The sequence below is a fragment of the Agelaius phoeniceus genome, chromosome 7, assembly GCF_051311805.1.
Source record: "Agelaius phoeniceus isolate bAgePho1 chromosome 7, bAgePho1.hap1, whole genome shotgun sequence".
NCBI lineage: Eukaryota > Metazoa > Chordata > Aves > Passeriformes > Icteridae > Agelaius > Agelaius phoeniceus.
Window position 1 is genome coordinate 46,722,741 of NC_135271.1, and position 20,712 is coordinate 46,743,452.

At 40.1% G+C, this 20,712-nt stretch overlaps 1 protein-coding gene across 1 annotated transcript in view; it reads left to right on the forward strand.

The window, feature by feature from the left end:
* KYNU (kynureninase) overlaps nt 1-20,712 on the forward strand; it is a 53,774-nt gene that overhangs the window by 13,899 nt on the left and 19,163 nt on the right. Inside the window, exons 4-9 of the mRNA XM_054636646.2 lie at nt 4,043-4,104; nt 5,458-5,529; nt 7,021-7,095; nt 8,412-8,558; nt 14,850-14,948; nt 15,720-15,793. Coding sequence (XP_054492621.2) covers nt 4,043-4,104; nt 5,458-5,529; nt 7,021-7,095; nt 8,412-8,558; nt 14,850-14,948; nt 15,720-15,793 — 529 coding nt within the window. The remainder of the gene's footprint in view (nt 1-4,042; nt 4,105-5,457; nt 5,530-7,020; nt 7,096-8,411; nt 8,559-14,849; nt 14,949-15,719; nt 15,794-20,712) is intronic.

The window sequence follows — 20,712 nt, forward strand, 5'->3', positions numbered from 1 at the left end:
CCTTGAATTTATCTTAGCAGGCAGACAAGAATTTCTCTTATATCATATTCCCAGGCACCCCAATTAGTAATCAAGGTATGACCACTGATGTTCTTCACATAACCAGCAGAGAGAGAGAGAGCCAAGATTCCCCAAAGGAGAGCTGGAAGCTTCTGAGTTACCATCTTTCTCTGCATCACCTCTGTGGCTGTTTGCCTGTGCTTTGTTTGCAGAATGTGGAGCCCTGAGGCAGGCTGAGCCCCGACCTGCTGCCACTGTCCCTGCCAGGGTCCCTCTGGCCTCAGCTGTGGGTTAAGAGTCACTGCAGAAAGCAGAGAACGAGGCTGGGACCCTTTTACCCTCATCCATCTGTCTTGTAGAGGCTGCCAACTTAGTCCTTATTTTAATACTAATTTAACTGCAAGATGCACTGCAGGTGTAAGGAGATGGAAATGAGAGCTTTGCTTAAATTTCATCTAATTGCTCATCCATCTCCTTGCTTTCCTTTTATTTACCAAGCTCCATGTGACACCAGTGCTTTTACATCACCATGTCTTAACCACAGTGAACTTATTATGATTTTCTTCATGGTAAACAAATATTCTAAAATTTTCAATTAAAAATTACAACTGAAGTCACCCTAACAGTAACCTAATACTTTGTTTTTAAAATTATTTCTTTATTGGGAAGTGCTTCCTGTTGTTTTTCTCAAAGATAAAAAACATGGTTTGGATTCTGTTCTCCAGAATTTTTGAGGCTTTTTGATTAAATTGTAAAATGTGGTCTAGGCTCACAACTGGCCCTCAAATTTGTGTGCAGGGTTTGTTTAGAAAATATCCTCATGGCTCTTTTTCAGGACACAGGTGAGTGATTCTTAGAAAGCAGATGAATTAATATTTCCCAAATAATGGATGTATCATAGTAAATTCCAATTTTTAAAATTGTAGGCTATGGTGAAGAGGCTAAAAGGATAAATGGAGGGGAAAAAAAACTATGTTAAAATGTTCTTTTCAATGTAGCATTCCACAGATTGATGAAGTGATTTAGGTTGGAAGGGATCTTAAAGTTCCAGCCCTCACAATTTATGCTTAAATACTGTTTTCCAATAAAGAATAATATTGATTATGTACGAGTACGTAGCTGAATGAATTCTGAATTTACTTTCTTATTGACTTTAATGTAAGAACAAGAACAGAATTTTACTGTGTTTTTTATTCAGTATTGAATGTGCTTTGGAGGGGGAGGAAGAATTGTCATTTCTCACCCTAAGCCGTGGTAGCAACTAAAACTTATTCGGGAATGGACCAAGGACTGTAAAACACCTTTTGTCTGCTTAATGGTTTACAGTGCACGAGCACCTTGCTTATTAAAGGCAGTCACATTTTCTTGTTCAATGAAAGTTACAGTAGTAAATACCTTGTGAAATGAAGAGTCAAGGTCAGTGCAGGCCAAACCTTTTTTCCTGTGCTCACACCAAGTGGCTGAAGGCAGTGAAGGCAATCTCTGCCTCTCCTACCAGACTTTATTAAAACATTACAACCTTGGCAGGATCACCTTCTGATGGAACAAGATTAACTGTGTGGCTGCTGCTCTACGATGGGCACGGGCAGGTCTCTGTTGAGGGAAGACTGAACGCTGAGCAGATTTGGAGTGACTTTGAGTGATAAGGATTATTTGAAATAACCAAACTGTTTTCGAAATTGGGGCTCTTAGCCTTTTTCCAATCATTTTACAAAGTGCTTTTTACTTACTCCAGCGAGGATCAGACTTCCCTGGCAGTCAGAGAGGAGAAGGATGGCAGTGTCTGCCTAACGCAATCATAATTGTCTCTGAAGTTGTACTTTGCAAACGCTGCTTCCTTTTATTAAAGAGGAGATTTATCATGCAGAACATACAGGTTTTAGCCTGTCCTGGAGATATGGTATAAAGTTAGGAAATAAGGAAGGCAAACATAATTTTGTCTCCCGTGTGCCGGGTCTTTGAATATTGTAATAGGTTAATTGGATCATGGAAAGGTTGTTTTCTGAAATGCAGTGCGGGTTATAAAGGATAACCGTTTTCCAATGACATGGATGAGGTTTTTTTTTGTGGGCATGAAATTCAATAATGGAAGGCTTTTAATAAATATATAATTTACCGAAGACCAAGACTTACATGACAAATGTAGTGTCATATTTAATTTGGGATGCTAACATGCAGCTAAAAGTGATCTACAGATTAACCATTTGTTTCATACAGAATCAGTACAGCAGGCAGGGGTTTGCTCGTGCAGAACTTGCTGTGAAAGCCACAGATTTCACAGAAGGAGCAGAGGGACAAATAAGAACAATGCCATTTCTTGATCCTGTCCCTTTTTTCAGCCTCAAGAGTTCCATAGAAATATTAAGACTGCAAATAATACTGTTTTGAGCTGCAATCACTCTCTCTAGCTGTCTCCTGGATCTGCAATAGAACAACCCCAAGGTGACCTCTTCCAGCAGCAAGGAGCCTTAGGATGCAATGCTATCAGAGGGAAGAAAAGAAAGCAAAGAAGAGGAGTTTAAGTGAAGAAAAAAGCTTATTTTTCCCTATGAAGAAAGTCCTTTATATATTTCTTCCCACAAATTTGATGATGTTCCTGGTGTCTGAAGGAAGAGAGAGCTTTTTTGCCACACACATTCATTTTTGTGTGGCTCATCCCCTGGACTGATCATTCCCAGTCGTTAACACCTGTTTTCCAAATCCTTCTGTCCAAAACCTGGAGATTTCAGCAACAAGTGCAAATGTCCTTGAACACCTCAGTGAGAATGGTGCTTGGCTTTTCCTGGGCTGGCAGAAGCTGAGGCCTGCTTGGGAGGAATGTGTGAATTAATGATAATTATAGATTTCCATTGTTCTTTGTCTATATTTACCTACATTGGGTTGAACCCATGGTTATATCTTCTTTTCTACACTGACATAGCAATCACTCCGTGAATTTAAACTGTTCAGGATATGGTGGCAGTGTAAGGCAGGGACAGGAGAAATTCAGGGTTCAGCTTTCCTTTTCTTGTGGCTCCCCTTACCCTTTTATATCCCCAAATCAGCTTTTCTTTCCTCTTTATTGATTCCAAAAGTGGCTGTTGCCCTCCCTGCCTCCTTACATTTCTCTTCATCCCTCCCTCTCTCCAACCTCTCTCCACATTTGGTGATTCTGTGGCTGAGTGAGGATCAGGACAAGGTGCATGAACACATCTCCCATCTGAAGAAGACTGAAAATATTGATTTGGCTCAAGAATGAATTTCTCTTTTTCAACAACAGACACCAAGCATACCAGAAGGAAACAGGAATTGATTTTCTCCATATCTTGGTGCTGCCCAACACACAATTCCCCATCCTACCTAAAACCTTTCACCAGGGCTTGACAAATGCTGGAGAGTTTGTTACTAAATACTTGCTAACAACCATTAGTTGTTACTAATTAGCTCTGCCTGTGATTAGCTGTAGTCCAAAGGCATCTGTTATTATCCTCCTTGGAGCAATGTGGGTATGGCTTCTTGTGAAGCTTATACATTAATAATGGTCTCTTATATCCAATAGGTCAATTTTGCTTATTTCATTTTTTAATTAGGGATGAGATTTATCTAGACATTACAGTAACCACTTACAACAGTTGATTATCTCAATATGTTTTCTCACTTGTGTTACATATGAACTTCTGACAAAAATAAGTCTTCAAGTCTTGCTTTACATACAGTCTTTGTGACCTCACTTGTCTGAGGTATTCAGGATAATAAATCCACTGGTGGTTTGCTGGGAAATGGAAAGATTTAGCTGGGTTTTTTTTTTTGTTTTCTGTGTCTGACCTGAAAAAAATAAATATTTTCCTGCCAGTGCAGAGTAGACAGTCAGATAAGAAATCTTTTTATTTCACTCTGATGACACCTCAAACATTTGTTTCCTTTCCAGGCTTTGGAGAGACATTGACTGAATTCATGCTTTTGCTTTCTCACTACTGCTCTCTGCTCTCTGTTCTATTTCTCTGAAATTTTAAAGAAAAACTCCAACCATTTTTCAGACTTTTTTATCTTTTTAATTTTTCAGGGGCCAAAAGACAAGAAATAGCCTTAATGAATGGGCTGACTGTTAACTTGCACCTTCAGATGGTATGTCTTTACGATGAATATTTGATCTTGTGTTGACAAGTATTTTTCTCCTTTCTTTGTGTGTGTATAAGCAAAGTGTTTTCTGAGGACCTCACAGAGACAGCACTGGGTGACAGATTAAGTTTTTAAGCCTTGGGAGTTGTATCTTGAATAATGTATGTGCAAGACCAGGCCTGACTCAATACTAAGCAGGAAAGCTGGACAAAGAAATATTTTCAAGGACTCTGGAGGGGAAGTTTCAGCTTTTCTCACGTGTGTTGTATGTCAGTTGCCAGGGGAAATCTTATTATTTAAGAAACATTTACAAGTAGCTTCTCAAATTTCAATTCCACGGCCAATTTCAAAGTTAAGGAAACAGGAGCTCAACAAGCTTGTGAGCAAGACAAAGCTGTAATATCAGTCAAGCTTAAAATGCAGCTGCATACAAGAGATGACACTTAGAATTATGCTATTTTATATGTGCCTAAAATGTGCATTTTTGACTTGCATGGCATAATGACCATAAGTGTGTTCTTATTTATGCTCAGGTGTCTTTGTGTCTGCTTAGAGCCTGTCTCTGGTTCGCCAGTATTTCCAAAGATTTGGTTCCACTGAGTGTAAATGTGAAACTCCCCTTTGTGGGGTTCTCACAACAAGGTTTATCACTTGGATCTAGACCTTTTTAAATTTATCTGCTCCTCTGCACCTTTTAAAATGAATGAACGTGGAGCAGGGTAGGTTCAGTACAGTCAATTCAGGTGGCGACTCTGCCCTGAATTAAATGTGAATTTCTGGACTACACAGACCATACAGAGGGTTGTGTAACCCAAGCTAGATTGAGCAGGAGGGCTTGTAAGTCTTCATCGTCCTCCTGGCACGGTGGCCAGCCCAGCTTGCCAGGACCTGAGAAGAAAAGATCACCCACCTGCAGGTGCTGAGATCAGGTCTTTGGTCGACCTTGTTTTGGAGTAAGGGATGATTCCATAACTAAAGTTTAAGGGCAGAGATGTAAATCTAATTCTTTTTCACTGCCTGCTACTCTTCAGCTGCTGCTTTTGATTGCTGGATGGAGCTGGGTGAAATCCCAGCTTGCCTGGCTGCAGTCAAAGCTTTGCCATTGATTCCTGTAAGTGCAAGTTTTCACTGCTGGGTTTTGGTGGCTTTGTTATGGATATGTGAAATTCAGTATTATAACACTTTCCTGCTTTGATAAATGTTATATGGACAAAAAAATATTTGTAATTTCTTGGGGATTCTCTGTAGGTCTGCATGACAGTAAAGCAGTCTTTATTAAGTTATATGCTGGGAGCATCTTTCTCGTCTCTGCTTAGATAAATTTCAATATTTCTTTCTTTTTTTTTCCCCCCTTAACAGCTATCTTTCTTTAAGCCTACTCCAAGACGCTATAAAATTCTTCTAGAAGCAAGAGCTTTTCCATCTGACCATGTAAGAAATTAATATTTCACCATATTTGTATTATTAATCATATTTTTCCAAAGAATATCGGTAGTACGATTTGAATATTTATTAGCTCATCTTGTCCAAGTAAGATTACAATAAAAAAATCTGTCAGAAACTTTTCAGCTCAGCATACTTTACAGATCATAGCTTTATTCCTTTTGTTCAAATAAGAAGTGTTTCATGAGGAAAAGAATGAATGGGTGCATTGATTTATTAGTCTTTTTAAAGACATCGAGCAAACTACTGGCCTAAATCAACTAAAGTTGTAAATGTTTTATTAATTCTTGTTGCTGTTTTACTTTATGAAACCAAATCAATACAAACTCACAACATTAACACTTATATATCCCCAGACAGAGATGGAAATGTTTGTTCTTAGTACTTTAGATTACTAGTTCAAACATAATTTGTCTGCTGTAAAATAAGAGACAATAGCCTGTGCATCAGAGCTTTGAGCAAATTAATCTTTGGGTTTGTGGGGCACTGCTACTTTATCATCAGCACCGTAAACTTCTGGAAATTTATAACAAATTTGATCTCTGAGGTGCAATAAAAGTGACTGGAGCTACTAACAGGTTTATTTGTAATGAAGATGCTGGCACAGATGTATACACCTCAAATTGCTTTTATTCTAAGTAATGTTCAGATTAATCCCACATTTGTTCCACATGCACTTGTACATTCACACTCCATCCTCTTAAATTTCTATGGCACTTCAGTAATAATTTCTGCAACTATCATTGCCTTAGTTCTTGTCGTGAAATTTTAAATCTCTTTTATATTGTTATTTGATGATTGTTATTTGATCTCCAGGACCATTATTTATCAATAAAATCGGCAGACAGAATTTTTTAAATAGCTTGAGAGTTTAAAGCTCTTATTTCCCTCCAGCTGAGCAGCAAATAGAAGAGGTGAGAATGTCACAGGGCAGGATGTCTGTGCTGGCCAAACCTCGTTTGTGTTGGCAGCAGGGCATGTGGGTACCCAGGGCTCCTGGAGAAGGGATGCTCAGTCCTCCTTGGCTGTGATCCCTGCAGGCTTGGCTTTCTGGTCCCTGGTGAAGTGCATCCATCACACCACAGCACCATGGAATGGTTTAGGTTGGAAAGGTCTTCAAGTTCATGTTCCCACCCCCCTGCCATGGGCAGGGATGCCATCCACTGGATGGGTTGCTCAGGGCCCTATCTCCACTCTCATTCTGCTCCATGGATTTATCCTGTGGGATTCAGGCTTTGACTTTGTCCTTGCAAAGGAATTAAATTAATTCTCACAAGAATTAAATTCAGATCTTTTTTTAATCCAAAGGAAATCTGTGAATTTCTCAGTGGAGTTGGATTATACTTTCAAGCATTACTTTTAGTGAAAGGCAAGGCATCTGAACAGCTTTCTCAAGTTCTGATGTGTTTGTCCTTTTTTTCCTTGTAGTTGTTTTTCATGTATTTGAGTTAATGCTGTCTGCATGGAATTCTCTTCCAGTATGCTGTGGAGTCCCAGCTCCGACTGCATGGGCTGGATGTGGAGAGGAGCATGGTCCTGCTGCAGCCAAGGCAGGTTGGTGAGGAGCCTGTCACTTCTGCTTGCTGCCAAGGGCAGAAACACCTTTCATGTGAATATTCTCAAATATTCTAGTGTAGAAGTTGCAATCTGTGCATTAAAATGTAGATAAACTTTATGAATCATAAACAGATGTCTTTCCGTGCATATTTTTGACATTAGACCCCATTTTATAATTGCTGATTCAATAGTTAACTTTCCCAGAAGAACAACAAAAGCAACACAAAAGCCATTCTCTCTATTTTTCCTGTTTCCAAAAAAAACTAGCAGCATCCTGAGTCACCTGCAAAATATGCTTTTGACTCATTGAGAATTCCCAGTGTCCTTTGAACGTCCTGAGGTAAGAGATTGCCATAGCACGAGCAGCACTGTGTCTGCATCAGCACGGGCTGAGGGAAAGGTCTGCTCTCAGTAATATGCAATTCAGATTAATTTGAAATGCTGCCTCGCTTCACTTCTGCAGCATTAAGAACTTTGTCACCCAACTATAAACCCAGGGTGACCTTTTGCTTCTGAAATCTGAGTCATCTTGTGAGTAAAGAGCCCACTCCTGAACGCTTGATAGATTTGCAGAGATTGTTGAGATAATAACAGTCCCTTGCAATTCAACCATCTTGCCCAAGCTTTTTTCAGTAACAAGTCTAATTTAATTCTAGGTTTTCACAGCCTAATTGATCCCTAGGTGGTGGTATGTTTTACAAGATCCCTTGCTAGGAAGACAGGAGGAGGATGGGGCAGTAATTTTCCTGTAAAGAATCAAAAATGAGGTTGATTTTTTTTTTCTTGTGGTTGAAGTTCTTCTATATTTAATGACCACAGGTTTGGGGATTTTTGTACTTTTGATGATGTGAGACATTGTTTTTGAAATATGAATATGTGAGGTTTATAATAGCTTCCTGTGGGATACCAAGTTTATCAGAAAAGTAAAGAGTGAAGCTGATAGACAACTTTCAAATCTTGTGGGTGTCACAAATTTCAGATGCCACTTAAAAATCATTCGATATTCTGTTTGCACCAGGAATTTTTGACTGTAAATTAAAACTGTCAGAAATACTAAAGGGTATGAAGCATGTTAGAGCATGAAGTGAATAGACATTTTATAACAAGCACCTCCAAGCTTCACTTACTAATGATTATTTTTTTGAGGTTACTTGCTCGTAGGCTACTTCACAGCACTACCTTTGTATATCATTACCAAGACAAAGGTTTGCTTTTGATCTCCTTTCATGGTAAAATATAGATTATGAAATAAGGAATGGCGATGGCATTACTGCCAGAGTGGATGTAAAATGTGTCCTTTAATTTTTTTTTAGGGGGAGGAGACCTTGAGGACTGAAGATATCCTGTCTGTTATTGAGAAGGAAGGGGACTCTATTGCTGTCATTCTGTTCAGTGGGGTGCAGTACTACACAGGACAGTTGTTTGACATCCCTAGAATAACAAGGGCTGGCCAAAAAAAGGTAGGACTGCTCCAGATGTGTCCTTTTCATGCTAATTTTAGATCAGTTTTCTCTGTGAAATCAGTTGTTCTGGTTTTTTGGTTTTTTTTTTTTTTTTTGTTTGTGTTTTGTTTTTTTTTTTGGTTTTTTGTTTTTTTTTTTTTTTTTTTTGGTTTTTTTTTGTTTCCTTGTGGAACAAACCACAGAAATTTGTAGGTCTCTGGTAAAATGTAAAAGCACTCTGTGCCCAGACCTTTGGGGACTGTGTGCTCCATGAAGAAATAGCCCTGTGGGAGCAATCTTTCAGGCAGATGAATGTTAAACTCTTTGGAAAAGGTAATTCATGACTATTAGCTTTGACATGGCTTTTCTTGAAGGGTAGAATACCAACAGCCTCAGTGAAGGAGGAGGAGGAGGCAATCACAGCTCTCACCTGTCTTTGAAAGTTAGTTTGTGTAAGATTTCTGAGCTTTTTCTGAACTTTTTCAACATGAGTCTTTTATGATTTTCCTCCTTTCCTGTAGCTGTGTTATGGCAGATTTTGCTCCCCCCTGAGCAGAGGGGTGAGATCCCCACGGAGCCAGCAGTGCTCAGACTCCACTGATGAGTTTTCTGGAGACAGGCACAATGTGGAGCACATCAACATCACAAGACAAGTGTATTTTAGTGATGACTCAGCCTTCAGAGCTTGCAGGCAGTGTGTTCTGTGGACATAGCTGTAAAATTCTTTAACCATCTCAATTGCCTTCAGAATCCAGGAGAAAATAGTTTTTAATTAAGTTGTCTTATCAACAGGAGGTCACCAGACTTTCCATGCTGGCAGCCTTTTACTGGATGCAGCTTATCTCATACAAGATTAAACCACTGAAGGGTAAACTTATTTGGTATCACTGGGTTTTTGGCAGACCAGCTAACTCTTTATCTTTAATGGTTTAACTCACTGGAGAGGTTCCTACCTCACAGCACACTATACATCTAGGTTTGGCAGTGGAATTTTTTCTGGACGTCAGGGCGTAAGTTATGCTGATGGCAAGAGATGGAAAAGTCCCCTCTGGGAGAGCAGAGCAGGTGTGAGAGCTGGTGCAGGGCCCGTGGGATGTAAAAAGGGAATGTTCTCACAGAGCAGCACCTGGTGTTAAAACCCAGCGTTAAAAACAGCACAAAACAAAACCAACTTCTGACAGGGATGTAGAAAAGCAGGGTGAATAGAAATGTGGGGAGTCAGCTGCAGGGGAAGTGGGTTTGTGCAAGAGCTCCAAAAGCAACTCTGTCATGGTGCTCTCCTGGAGTGTCTGCCAGCACTTTGCTGACCACAGAAAATCACAATTCCACTGTGCTGGAACGCTAGAAAGGGAAGACAGGTTATTAACAGGATGGTGCCACCCACTGCTCTACTCTCTCTCTCTCCTGGTGGCAGCAGAGCTGCCAACACCTACACGTCTCCAGTGCTGCTTCCCAGAAAGCCGCTCCGTGGTGTGTCTGAAAGGTGTCTGAGAAAGAGAGAGAGAAATCATCCTTCCTTTCCATAAAGATGAACAACCTGGGAAAAAAAACCCATTGCTTTATCACCTCTCCAAAGATGCTCTCTGGACTGTGGGCTGCAGACTTGGATATGTGGAAGAGATGCGGTTTCACTGATAGCTCTAAACTGCCCCAAAGTGGTGTTCTGGGAGAGAGTAGTCACTCACAGCTTATTACAGAGAGGGAAAATTGGTTCATGTTTATAAAATCTGAGGAGATAACCAGGACTTGATGGAGAAAGATTAAAATATCTGCAAGGCAGTGCAAGTAATAATAATAATATTAACCCAGGTGTTAATAATAATAATAATATTAACCTCATGGGCTTCCACAGGGATGCACACAAAACCACCACACACTTTACCCAGAGACTGTATCATGTTCCTGAAGAGCAGAGCAATTTGTGACAGCAATTCAGCATTCCAGCAAGAACAGGTAGATGTCAAAGGCCTGTTTCCATCTGAATGCCTGTTAGAAATGACATAATGTAGACATTAATCTCTTCTTCCCCAGGTTTTTCAAAAGAGAGAAGAAAAAAACCCATCAAATTGAATTTCTAGTGGTTCGAGTGTGCAGGATTGAGATCCAGGTAGATTAATGAAGTAAAATATCATTAGTATACTGAAAAAGCAAAATTAATTCAACCTGAAGAACTGTTTGAGTACCCTTAAGGCTTGAAAAGCATGAGCCAGCCGTGTTTTTATTTCCCTCCTGTCAGATACACTCAGCTCAGTGTCCTTACAGACTCTGCCCACAGGTTAAGTGATGTTTACATGTTTACACAAACCCTCCATGTAAGAAACTGTTACACCACACTTCAACGTCTGCGTTTGACAAATATTTACATGAACAGCCACAAAACCATTGATTCATGAAGTGTTTCTGTTGGTAAGAAGCATTTCTGCTCCCTGCTGCTTATCTTGGACACAAGGCTCCTGGTTATCAAAATGCCTGAAATGTGGGGGTTTCAAAAGAGTTGGCTCCTCTCATCTTTTCCCAGATCAGAGCTGGGGTTAGGAGCTGCTGTTGGGTTAGAGGAAAACAAAAACAACTGCTGAAGCAGAGTCATTAGTGTCTGTGTATCTATACAGGGCTTTAATTGGACTTACCATATCTCCTTCAAGAGCTTCTGGACCTGATGAATCCAGAATTGTCTTCCAGTCAACATATTGTCACAGATAGGCTGAAAGTTCTTTTATAAGCAGATAAGACTGAAAAAGTCATGTTTGTGGCAAAAATGCAAGGCTCTCCTTCCCAGGGATGAAGGGTGGTGGATGACCCTGCACTCCTGAACAGAAAATAGGTTGGGGAGAACTGACAAGCAAACGAGTCAGAAGGGGAAAATACAAGGTGAAAATGCTATTTGAGAAGAAGAGAGGGAAAAAAAATCACTTGTCAGCCAGTATGTCAGAGAGAAAAGTCCTACACAGATGTTCTTAATAATTCTTTTAATGTACTGTCAAAATAAAGTCCCACAGTGTTGTGCCCTATCAGGGCTTGGCTAGAGATTTGAGCTGTGAGCTCTGGAGGCCTGGAAAATGTCCTAGGATTCTTGAGGTCAATCATTTATGAATTAAGTTACTGATTTCCTTTTACATTTTTTAAGCCAATTTCCTAAGTTCTCTGCGTACATTAAGATTCCTCCCAGAGTGAAAGCTCTGCACATAGACAGCTTCATTAAGTCATTAAATATTAAATGAACTAAATTAAGCTTGAAAAATTACCTCAGGCTATTTTTCCATCTAAGGTCTCTCAGATAAATCGAAATTACTACGTATTGTGCAAGAGACTCATCAGTAGGCTGAGGAGGATGTAACAGTTTTCCTTGTTTCATACTTTCAAGCTTGCTCTAGAGGATGGAGGAGGCTGAGTTGTTTTATTCTTCTACAAGTGAAGAAATGGCTGACTTTTAGGAGGCTCTACCTTTCAAATACAATTTTAATTTCATAAGTTATATCGTACTTTCCACTGACTCTGAACTGTTATGTAAAATATTTTAATCTCTTGAGTCCCAGTAGGAAGAGCTTTAAGATCCTTCATCTTCATTTCTTTTCCTGTCTCTCTTTCTAAATGTCCCAGCTTTGCTGGCGTGAAGCTGTCATTTCTCTCCCTCTCTCCAAATGTCATTGTCCATGCTGAGTTGTTACCTGCTGGTTATCAGCAGCTACCCAGACACTTGGCAGAAATGACTTTTAGATGTTAGAATAAAACAGAAGAGGCAGGGGAGAGCACATGTCCTCTCCTTTGCCCGGAGCAGATGGAGAGCTCTGTTTTCCCCCCAGTCTGGGGAAGCGCCGTTCCCACGCAGTCCTGGTTCTGCGTGGCTTGTGCAGGGAGAGCTGCTCCAGTTTGTTTTACTTTTTCCATGCAATCTGTGTGGCTAAACATTTGCTGTTTGTGTGACTCAAGTGCCAGACACCTCCCTGGGAAAGCAAACCAGCACACCCCATCTTGCAGATGACGACTCGAACAAACTGGTGCGAGTGGGCGTTTCTGAGACGATGCAGGAACCCTGCCAGCACTGAACCCGAGTTTCCCATGCCTCGGTATTGTTAAACACTGCCCAGCAGGATCTGCCAACATGTTTCAAAGTGGTGGGGAGCAGCTAAAGGAGTTCAGGGGGATGGGTGACCCCATGGGTGTTATGTCAATAACCTTTCTTTTTGTTCAAGCTGATCTGTTGCAGCCACAGAGGCAAAAGTGCCCAAGAACCTTTGTCCATTTCAAAGTCACACGTGTGAGCCTCATTACTGTGAGGGCATCCAATTGTCCCAAGCTATCTCCTCCTACCTCCCATCTACTGTATTTTCATAATTCGATGTTATGTGTTTGAACATAATTTTTTATATAGTATACTGCATAGTGACAGGGAAAGGACAGCTGGTTTTGGCACATGATTTATAGAATTAAATTTCTTACATGCTTTTTCTTTGTGAGCAAATTCCTTTTTTTTTTTGTTTGTTTGTTTCAATTTTGTCAATGTACAGACAGATACATGCATTCTGCAAGACTCTCATCTGTTATTCCTGGTTTCCACTGAAACCAGTGCATCTGTCATAGAATTGCTTCCAAAAGTTTGTGTGGGATGTATGTACCTGTTAAGGTTTAAATCCAGTCAACTGAAGTTTTGAAGTTAATGCCTTCAAACCTTATGACAACCTCCTTATTCATTGGCAATTGGCTTGAGTTTGCTGAAGCTTTTTTCTCTGATCCAAAGCCATTTTATCCCTGGATGAGAGCATTCCCATAGGAATTCAGCATGTCCCAGCCTCTCTGCTTTAGCTTCACCATTTCAGTTGATTTCTCTTACCTCAGTTCTCTGTGTCCCTGTGAAATCAAGCCACCATGGCTATTTATTGGGACTAGAGTTCCAACATTTAGATCATGCAAAATGCTATGGCAGTGAGTTTTCTTTCCATCGTTTTGGAATAATTTTTCAAGCTGATAACTTCATAAATGTCTCTATTAGAATTTATGTGTCACATCTTCTTTAAATGATGCTCTGAACAAATTGTTATCTAGTTTATACAGAAGATTAAATATACCAAAGTACTGCTTAAATAATTTAGCTAAGATTCCCTCCATGCAAGAAACAGCAGGAGATTCTTAAAAAAACCCTTTGTTTTATTATTGGACGTTGATTTTTCTGAAGCCTGTGCTCTCACTCTTATTCCTACCCTGCTGCTTGCAAGCAAGCTGTTTGTGTTTTAAAAGCAAAATGTAAAATAGCATTTAATTTGTAGTCCAGGCACAAAAAGCAGTTTTATTTCTCTGCTCTTAAATAAATAGCCAAGATTGAAATAACTTTTTAGTTTAAAAATGCTGCCATCCAGTGGTTATTTCATGTGTAAAACTCATACTTTTAGATCTAGAAATCTCTCAGTACTTAGATATTGGGTTCCCCCCACTTTTTCTCAGTGTCCTGTGTAAATTATGCTTATGGAAAATACAAGATTTTTAACAGAGAAATGGCAGATTCCTTCTTTTTAGGGACAAATATAAAAGTTCTTAAAGACCAAGGCATTGAATAAGCTGCTATCTCATCCATTTGGATTCCCAAAGAGCAAGGTCCTTCTCATTTAAATACCAGGGACACCTTGAGCATGAATATATATATTGGAATGTAATTTTTCATGGCTAACTGGTATCATTATGACCATTACTGCTTTGTCTCTGCCTGGGGTTTGTTGTGCCATACATGAAGTGTTTGTATTTATACATTTGTTCTCAATACTTGTTTCAAGTGATTCCAGTTCCCTGAACAATCAAAACCTCAGAAATCTAAACCCTATCCAAGCATCCTTGAAGACAAATCACAGAAAAATTGGTGATTTCTACGTGCATCTGCGGCATAGAAAACTTGTGTCTAGTAATCACTGAGAACAGATGGTACTTGGTAGATTAATCATAGAAGGGTTTGGGTTGGAAGGGACCTTAAGAAATGGCCAACCCCATGGGCAGGGACACCTTCCACTATCCCAGGTTGCTCCAAGCCCCATCCAACCTGGCCTTGAACACTCCCAGGAATGAGGCAGCCACACTTTCTCTGAGTAACTTGTTCCAGTGTCTCACTACCCTCAAAGAAAAATATTTCTTCCTAGCATCTAACCTAAATATCTCCTCTTTGAGTTTAAATCCATTCACACTTATCCTATCACTCTCTGCTTCTGTAAAAAGTCTCTAGGTAGCCTACATACTGAGAGCAAGTTAAGCTCTGAAGGAGTTATTTTCAAAATAATCCCAGTGATGATTATCTTAATAAGTAACCCAGTAATCATCTCTTTCCTGCAGGGATGCCTTGTTGGATTCGACCTGGCTCACGCTGTTGGGAATGTGGAGCTTCATTTGCATGACTGGGGAGTAGATTTTGCCTGCTGGTGCTCCTACAAGGTAAAACAGATCCATTGTTGGAGGCTGCTTTCCCTAATGTCACTCACCTCATGGGTCAGCACACGGGTCAGGTGAATAAGAGCTGCACCTGAGCAGCTGAGCAAGACTGGGCTGAATCTCTGAATTCGCCACAACAAAGAGATGGACACTGACTTTAATGGTGTCTCTGTTATGAGGGGGTCCAAAAAGTGGCAATGACCTACAAGGCCTTGTGGATGTGAAGTGGATACTGGTGGTGGTTAAACATCTGCCCTGTGGACATAGAATCAGAGGCTCTTCTCTTATTTCTCACATCAAGAAGGTCTCACAGGTATAATATTTTATGAAGTGGTCCCCAGATAATAGAATATTCTTGTCTAAACTTTAATAATTTCAGATCACAGAGCGAGGTATCTTTAGTTCCTTTGACTCCTAGTGAGAATAAGACACGTCAGACATAGTCAGATGAATTGTTTGATGACTTTGCTATGTATATATATTATATATATATATAGCAAATGTATATGGAACTGTTTCAGATGTACTTCAATTTTCTGGCCTCTTAGACTTCAAATACCATATGTAAGCCAGGAGAGATACTTTTAAATCTAATCTGAAAAAAATATATCTGCTTTTACCTCCATCAGCACTTTGTGACAAATGCTAAGATCTCCATCTAGAAACCACTAGAAATGTTAAAATTAGTTTGTTTTATAGATCAGGGTGAGGGAAGGAAAGTGATACTTTACAGATAATGAGCACGACATGTACATGTTGATTTATTCTTTGCAGTATTTAAATTCTGGAGCAGGAGGCCTTGCTGGTGCCTACATTCATGAAAAGCATTCCAAGAGTATTAAACCAGCGTAAGTACTTTTCTAATAATAAATTCCCAAATAAAAGGTGCTGTGAAGTTTAAATGGGAAGGAACCTTCCCTTTCAGAATTGAGATCTGAAAGTGAAATTGTGTTGATTTTTAGCCATAGAATATGGGTATGTGCATCTATGCATATATTTATAGAAATAGAAGAAAATTCCTATTTCAATAAAAACTCATTGGGTTAATATTTGTTACTGGTTTATTGCTTCAATTAAAAGGGTAGTAAACCTTTAGACAATTTGGTTATCTAACTTTGTTACTTCAGATGGGTTGCTTTACACTAACTATGGTAAATTTTGAAATTGCTAATGCACATGCTCACATCTAAAATGCATTTCCTCCTTTGAGTCTGGTATCAGTTCTTAACTAAATAGAACCATAAAAGAGAGTGTTGGCAATATTAAAAACAAGCATCCTAAATCATGTCTATGAGGCTGCTTAATATAAAGAGAATATTTAACATCTGCCTTTAAAAATGGATTTTAAATAACCATTGAAGTCTTTGGTTGGTGAACAAAATCAAAGACAGTTTCGACACTGTGCCTAATAGCTCTTTAGTAGTGGCATGTTTTCATTAAAATTATATCCACTGGTAAAGCTAGGAAGTATTACATGGAGATCTGTTCTGAAAGACTGTATAATCCATGGAAAGCTGAGCTATCAGCTGAGGTTAGCTGCATTAACAAAAATACCTGTTATTTAAGCCATTTTATGGCTATACTCTGTATGTTAAGAACAGTGCCATAAATACTTTTAATGCACTGACAAATGTAAACATTTCTGCCTGTAATGCTTGGAGAAATTGCTGGCACTTCCTTTTATTTTAGCTTGAAGAACGCAAACTAAATCAGGTTCCAGAGACAAATAATATTATAATAGGCAGCTTTGCTGCACTGTGTGCTGGTTTCAGACTGTCTAGACTCCCAGGAGATAACAAAATAACGCTGATAAGTTCTTTTCAGTCACCCATAACAGAAAACTCATTAGGATGACATATGACCTGTTGTGAGCTGATTCCAACCTTATATGTGAGCATGGGCAAAACTTACTGGATGTCTGGATATTCCTTCTGGAAAGGCTTTTTCCTGCTCCCCTGTTGCCAGGTGCAGGCATTGCTCCCATGGCCACACCTGGTTGTGTGGCTCCCATGGATCCTGGTTGTGGGGAACTGGGAAGAGGCTGAACAGTGGAAAAAAATGTGAAAAATTACAGAATAGCTATAGGTGGAATTAATTAAATATCAAGGACCTTCAGTCTTTTTTCCTCCTTGATGACATTTTGGAACTTTTCTGAGGGTACTAGCTTGGTATTGTAGGTAAGAGTTTAGATTAGTTTTCCCTGAACCAGCTCCTTCATACATAGTCATTAATTTGTGCACTGAATCTGGATACTGAATATCTTAAATGAAATTACCTATATGGAATAGGCTTTTCCAGCCTGGGGACAAATTACAGATATAATTCCAAACTTCCTGCATCGACCCTCTGCATTATTTAATCATAGTTATTTCATATTTCCCGAGATTTGATAATCACTTATCAAATTGTTTGTAGTTCCTATGCCCCCGTTGCATTACTTTTCTTTCTTTCCTGCAGCAACCAGCCATTTCAGGTCTCCAAATAAGGCACTGAGACAAAGGAGAATTTGTCTATGTCAAAGTATTCAATTGTATAGCTGATTTAAATGCAGAGCAATTTGCTGTATGTTGTACAATCAAATAGAGTGGAATTTAACTGCTCGGGAAGTTGCAGGCTCTGCGCTGCAGCTGCAGAGTTTCTGGCTGTCATCTGAATCAAGGATGACACCCAGTGGCCACACAACTTCAGTCAAGAACAGAGGCACCAGCCCCTTGTTTCTTTGCACCTCAGCCCATGCATGAACAGGGAATTAAATTCCAATCCAGCTGACGCCCTTTTGTCGTGTGAGCTGCCTGAAATACTGTCCTAACTCATGGCTGGTTTTAGGGGAGTCACTTTTTACTCACCTATATAAATTTTTCTAATTCATCTCATCCTTCATATTTCCTGCAAGCTATCGACTAGGTAGTTATTTTAATATGGAAATAATCTATTGTGTCTTAATGGGAAAATGTGTGTTATGAGTGTAATCCAGAGAGGCAGAACATTTGTCTTGTACTGTCTGAGGATGGGGCAAAAAGGACTTATTCTAAAATTTCATTTTTAGAGCCCCCAAACCCAGCTACAGCACATCACCAAAGGAATTTAGGTATTTTAGTTTAACTTCTAATTTTGTGGGTATGCTTTGTTTTATGCCCAGTTTAAGAAACTGGGTTTGTTCCTCTCCAGCTGCTCCCTTTAACAACAAAACACTTATTTGCAGCTTTCTTTTAAAACATAACTTGGGATAGAATTGTTAAAGTATTTGATAGCCTTACCATCACTTCATGAGCCAGGGCTGTTTTTTGCTCTTGGGCTGCCTCGCTGCAAACCTCCACAAGCCAGACCTGATGTAAATCAGCAATACCTTGACATGTCCCAGCAGACAAAAGGCAAACCAGTCCCACTCTTCTTCATGGAAGTGCAAGCTTCCCACAAGCGTTATAAAGTTGGGAATTCAGTATCTGGGGAAAGGATTTGTGTCTGAGGGCAGGGCTTGACCTTTAGATCAGGTGGAAGCTGAGGGTGATAGAGTCTCCTGTGTCCTGCTGCTGCTTTGTTTCATTGCAAACACCACCCTGCAGTCCTGAAAAACACCTTGGCTTAGCTTGGGGTGGTTCTCTAACTCACTGCAGGGGCCATGGCTCTAAAAGTGACATGTTGTAACCAGCCCAATTAACATCTCCACCCAAGCATGTGGGGTAGTGCTTTGCTAGTCCCCATTTTGTCCTTAAGGCAGCAAAACTGAATCAATCTGACATATATGGGTCTGATCTATCCCCATTGTCCCATGATCTCACCTCCTTTGAAGTCTCTCTTAATACTCAAATAGCTTTTTTAATACCTGCTCTATATATCACAATGCAATATATTCCTGGCTAATTGTGTGAGAGTGATTTCTTTATGGGAGGGTTTCAAATAAAAAGAAAAGGACCTGGAGAGAGCAGAGCTATGAAACACTACTGAAACCATCAGGTCAATGCAGGCTGAGCCTGTGCTTCCAGGTTTCCATGTAAGAGTTTCAGAGGGGAGGTTTCCAACACACAGAGAGCACTGAAGTGACCTAATAATACTGAAATTTTGCTTGTCTAGCTGTTTGAGCTCCAGAAAAGTTCCCATTTTAATTTTTGAAATTTTTTGCTCTCTCCCTAATTCTCCATTTATAAGAAGGATAGCTTGAATTCCCAAGCAGTTTAGATGTAATGAAATGTGAATGTTTGTGAGCACCTGGGGGAGAAGATGCTTCAGTCAGGTGTTCCCATCAGGGTGTTTGCAGCTGTAGATGGGCAGCAGGCTCAGCTCTGCTGCCAAGAGGTGAAAGGGACAGGAAGAATCAAATTTGCAGAGCCCTGAGACAGTAAACTAAGTAAAAGTAAGGCACAATTTAAACAGATGAAAGGGAAATAAATGTATGTAAGGCAGTCAGGAAAATAATAGATAAAACCTTGCAGAGGATTAAATAAATGAAAACTGTACAATGTTTAAAATGAAGGGATTTATCAAGACTTTAGCCCACACTAGCAGCAGGTAGTGTTTAAAAGTGAAAAGTTTCTGTGATGTGAAGAAATGCTGCACGTGCAGGAAGCAGTTGATGTCCAAAGAGTTGTTGGCTTTTACCATAGGATAAAAAAAAAAAAAGTTTAAAAGAGCAAGAAGCAAAAAGGTAACGATTTCATATTACCTTTGAGGAACAAAAGGCATCTTCAGGCAATTTCTTCACAGACAGAGGTGAGCTATCAGTTCTTTTTCTTATACTACTTCCCCTTTTGGTATTTTGATGCCAATGAAAATGCCAGAGCACAAATAGCTTCCTGCTACTTCTTTATAGAGAGCTGCACAGCTTTTTTGGTATGTGAACTCTAACCCTGGTGTCAGATAAATAGAAATATGTTACTCCAGCTCCTTCTACTTTCCCCTTCCCATTTTCCCCAGGTGCTCTGGATCCCCATCCTTCTCCAGTGCAAACCTTCTCTCTCCAGTAACTGTTGTGCAGGAGGTTACTCTGCACCTTCTGGGACTGGTAGCTCCCGCTGAGTTTTTCTTTGCTCATTTTCTTGATTTATGAGGACACATCACATTAGTCTTTTTTTGAATTAGAGTCACATAATCCCCAAAATAAAGAGCTGAATCTTCTGTAAGACTGCTGAAAATAATGTAACTCTGGAGGAACGTGAGTTGGAAGCCAAGGACAGTCATAAAAGGATTTGGAAGGTTGTTTTACCGTACTGGAAAGTACTAATGCTGATCTTTACTAATGCTTTTGGGAATCATGGGATTATAGAATGATTTTGGTTGGGAGGGACCTTAAAGTTCATCTCATTCCACCCCTGCCATGGCAGGGACACCTTCCACCATCCCAGGTTGTTCCAAGCCCCATCCAAACTGGCCTTGGACATTTCCACAGCTTCTCTGGGCACCCTGTGCCAGGGCCTCAGCACCCTCACAGGGAAGAATTTCTTCACTCAGACTGAGTCTTCTACTCAGACTTTACTCACATAATAGGCCGAGGTGGTCCTCATTTCTCGCTGGCCTATTTAATTTTTCTCCTCTGAGCATCTCAGAACTACTCGAAGCTTTATCAGAACGGAGCGCCTTGTCCTGGTCAAGGAGAGGATCTGGAGGAGCAGCGCAGAGACTCGTAGGGAAGCTGTGCTGAGTGCAGCCAGGTGGGGAAGTCAGTGGTGACAGATGGCAGGGAACATGCTGCTGCTTCCAAAGGGTTCTCCCTGCTCCTGCTGGACTCGGACTGTGGGCTGATGTAAATAAACTACTCGTGCAGCGAGCACGC